General features: G+C 65.5%; 1 protein-coding gene across 1 annotated transcript in view; it reads right to left on the bottom strand.

Moving 5' to 3' along the window:
* Positions 1 to 465: 465 nt before the first annotated feature.
* The window catches only part of SLC35E4 (solute carrier family 35, member E4), a gene marked incomplete at its 5' end in the record, with an annotated part of 1900 nt that continues 491 nt past the window's right edge, over positions 466 to 1874 (bottom strand). The window contains one exon of the mRNA XM_010179626.1: positions 466 to 893. Coding sequence (XP_010177928.1) covers positions 466 to 893 — 428 coding nt within the window. The remainder of the gene's footprint in view (positions 894 to 1874) is intronic.

The following is a 1874-nucleotide window of genomic DNA, read 5'->3' as shown; positions in this document are numbered from 1 at the left end:
AGCTGTGCACGCCACACACACGTGTGCACGGAGCTGTGCACACCCCACACGTGTGCACGGAGCTGTGCACACGACACACACGTGTGAGCAGAGCTGTGCACGCCACACACACGTGTGCACGGAGCTGTGCACACCACACACACGTGTGAGCAGAGCTGTGCACACCACACACACGTGTGCACGGAGCTGTGCACACTGGCACACTTGTATACACGGTACCGTGTAGCTCAGCACACCTGTGTGCACGGCGTGCACCCCAGCACGTGTGTGTGCAGTACCACACCCCCCAGCACACGCGTGCACAGAGCCATCCACCCCAGCACACGCGTGTGCAGTACCACACACGCAGCTTTCCTGCGCACTGCAGAGCTGTGCACACCCGCAGGCCCTGCCCTGCGTCCCCGCAGAGCCCCGCAGGCCGTGGCCTCCCCGCTTCCCCGTCCAACCCCATCCCCAAGGGGGGCTTCACTCCTGCCTCGGGGGGCCCCGCCGCGGCCGAGCCGCCCAGCGTGCGGCAATGAGGTCCGGCTGGTGGTACATGAACATCCCCGCCAGCGTCAGCCCGATGCCCAGGTAGCTGAGTCCGCTGAGGTGGCTGCCGAAGAGCAGGCGGGACAGCAGCAGGTTGCCCACCACGGTGACGTTGCCCAGGACGTGGACGGTGAGGGCAGAGGTGAGAGAGAGGACGCAGAAGGTGGCCAGGTTGTAGAGCACGGAGCCCAGGCAGCTGAGCAGGACGCAGGCCCAGAGGCTGCCGTCGTAGCGCAGGACTCCCTCCCAGGAGGGACCCAGCTCCAGCGCCACGGCCGCCCCGAAGAGCAGGCAGAAACTGGGCAGAGAGGTCAGGCAGAGCAGGGACAGGGCGTCCAGGTGGTCCTCCTGCAGCAGCAGACCTGGGGGGACAGGGGCGGTCAGTGGGGACACTGTGTCTCCCACACAGACCCAGCACCCGTGGGGCACTCACCAACACGAGTGCCTGCCCCATGTCCGAACGGTTAAGAAGTCTCAAACGTCACCAGAAAAGGTGATGGGGGGCAGCCCCTTCCATGGGGTCAGAGGTGCCCTGATTCAGGGTCTGCCCCATTTTGGGCGTGCCCCGATCTGGGGGCCTGGAGCAATGGTCAAGGCAGTTTCCCCACCCTGCTTTGGAGCGAACGTGGCTTCCACCTCCACATCCTCTTTTTTCAGCCGGTTTTGCAGCTGGCAGCAATATTTGTGGGCATGTGGCCTGTCCCCTCGGTGTCCCCATGTTGTCGTCCCCGGGTCATCTGGGGACAGCAGGTACAGCCAGGCTGGCAGCCATGCACAGGGGGACATGTGCCGTGTGCCACGGGGACAGGAGCAGCCCCCAGCCTCCCCAGGGCCCCTCTCCATGTCCCACGGGTGATGAGGGGACCAGGGTGGGTGCTGGGTGGTGGCATCCCTCGGGTGGCCGCAGCACCCCTGGTACAGCTGCCAGTGGTGCCCCTGGGAACAGCACAGGGAGTGTGGCTGGAGCTTGGTCCCACACCAGTGCCCATCCCCGCAGTGCCCGCCTGAGTCACCCGCTCCAGAGGAAACGCTCCCTCCCCAGCCAAAAAACAATCCCAGCTCCCGGCCACTGCCTGCCAAGGACACCATGGCCCGGGCAGCACCGTGGCTCATGAAGTCCCCGGGCACTGGGGACAATGCCAGTCGGCATGGGAGGTCGCAGGGGACCCGGCCACCCACAGCGCTACAACGGGAGCCCACAGGGATGAGGGTGGGACAGCCCGGGTGTCCTTGTGCCAGACAAAGCCACTACCATCCCCCCTGACATGGGACAGTGTCACTGGGAGCCAGCGCTGCCTGGGAGCCACTACAGGGACACCAAGGAGTCACCAACAAACCAGTGA

The sequence above is a fragment of the Mesitornis unicolor genome, unplaced genomic scaffold (genome assembly GCF_000695765.1).
Source record: "Mesitornis unicolor isolate BGI_N332 unplaced genomic scaffold, ASM69576v1 scaffold24332, whole genome shotgun sequence".
Lineage (NCBI taxonomy): Eukaryota > Metazoa > Chordata > Aves > Mesitornithiformes > Mesitornithidae > Mesitornis > Mesitornis unicolor.
Note: the sequence above shows the minus strand (reverse complement) of the source record. Positions and strands in the feature narration are given on the sequence as shown.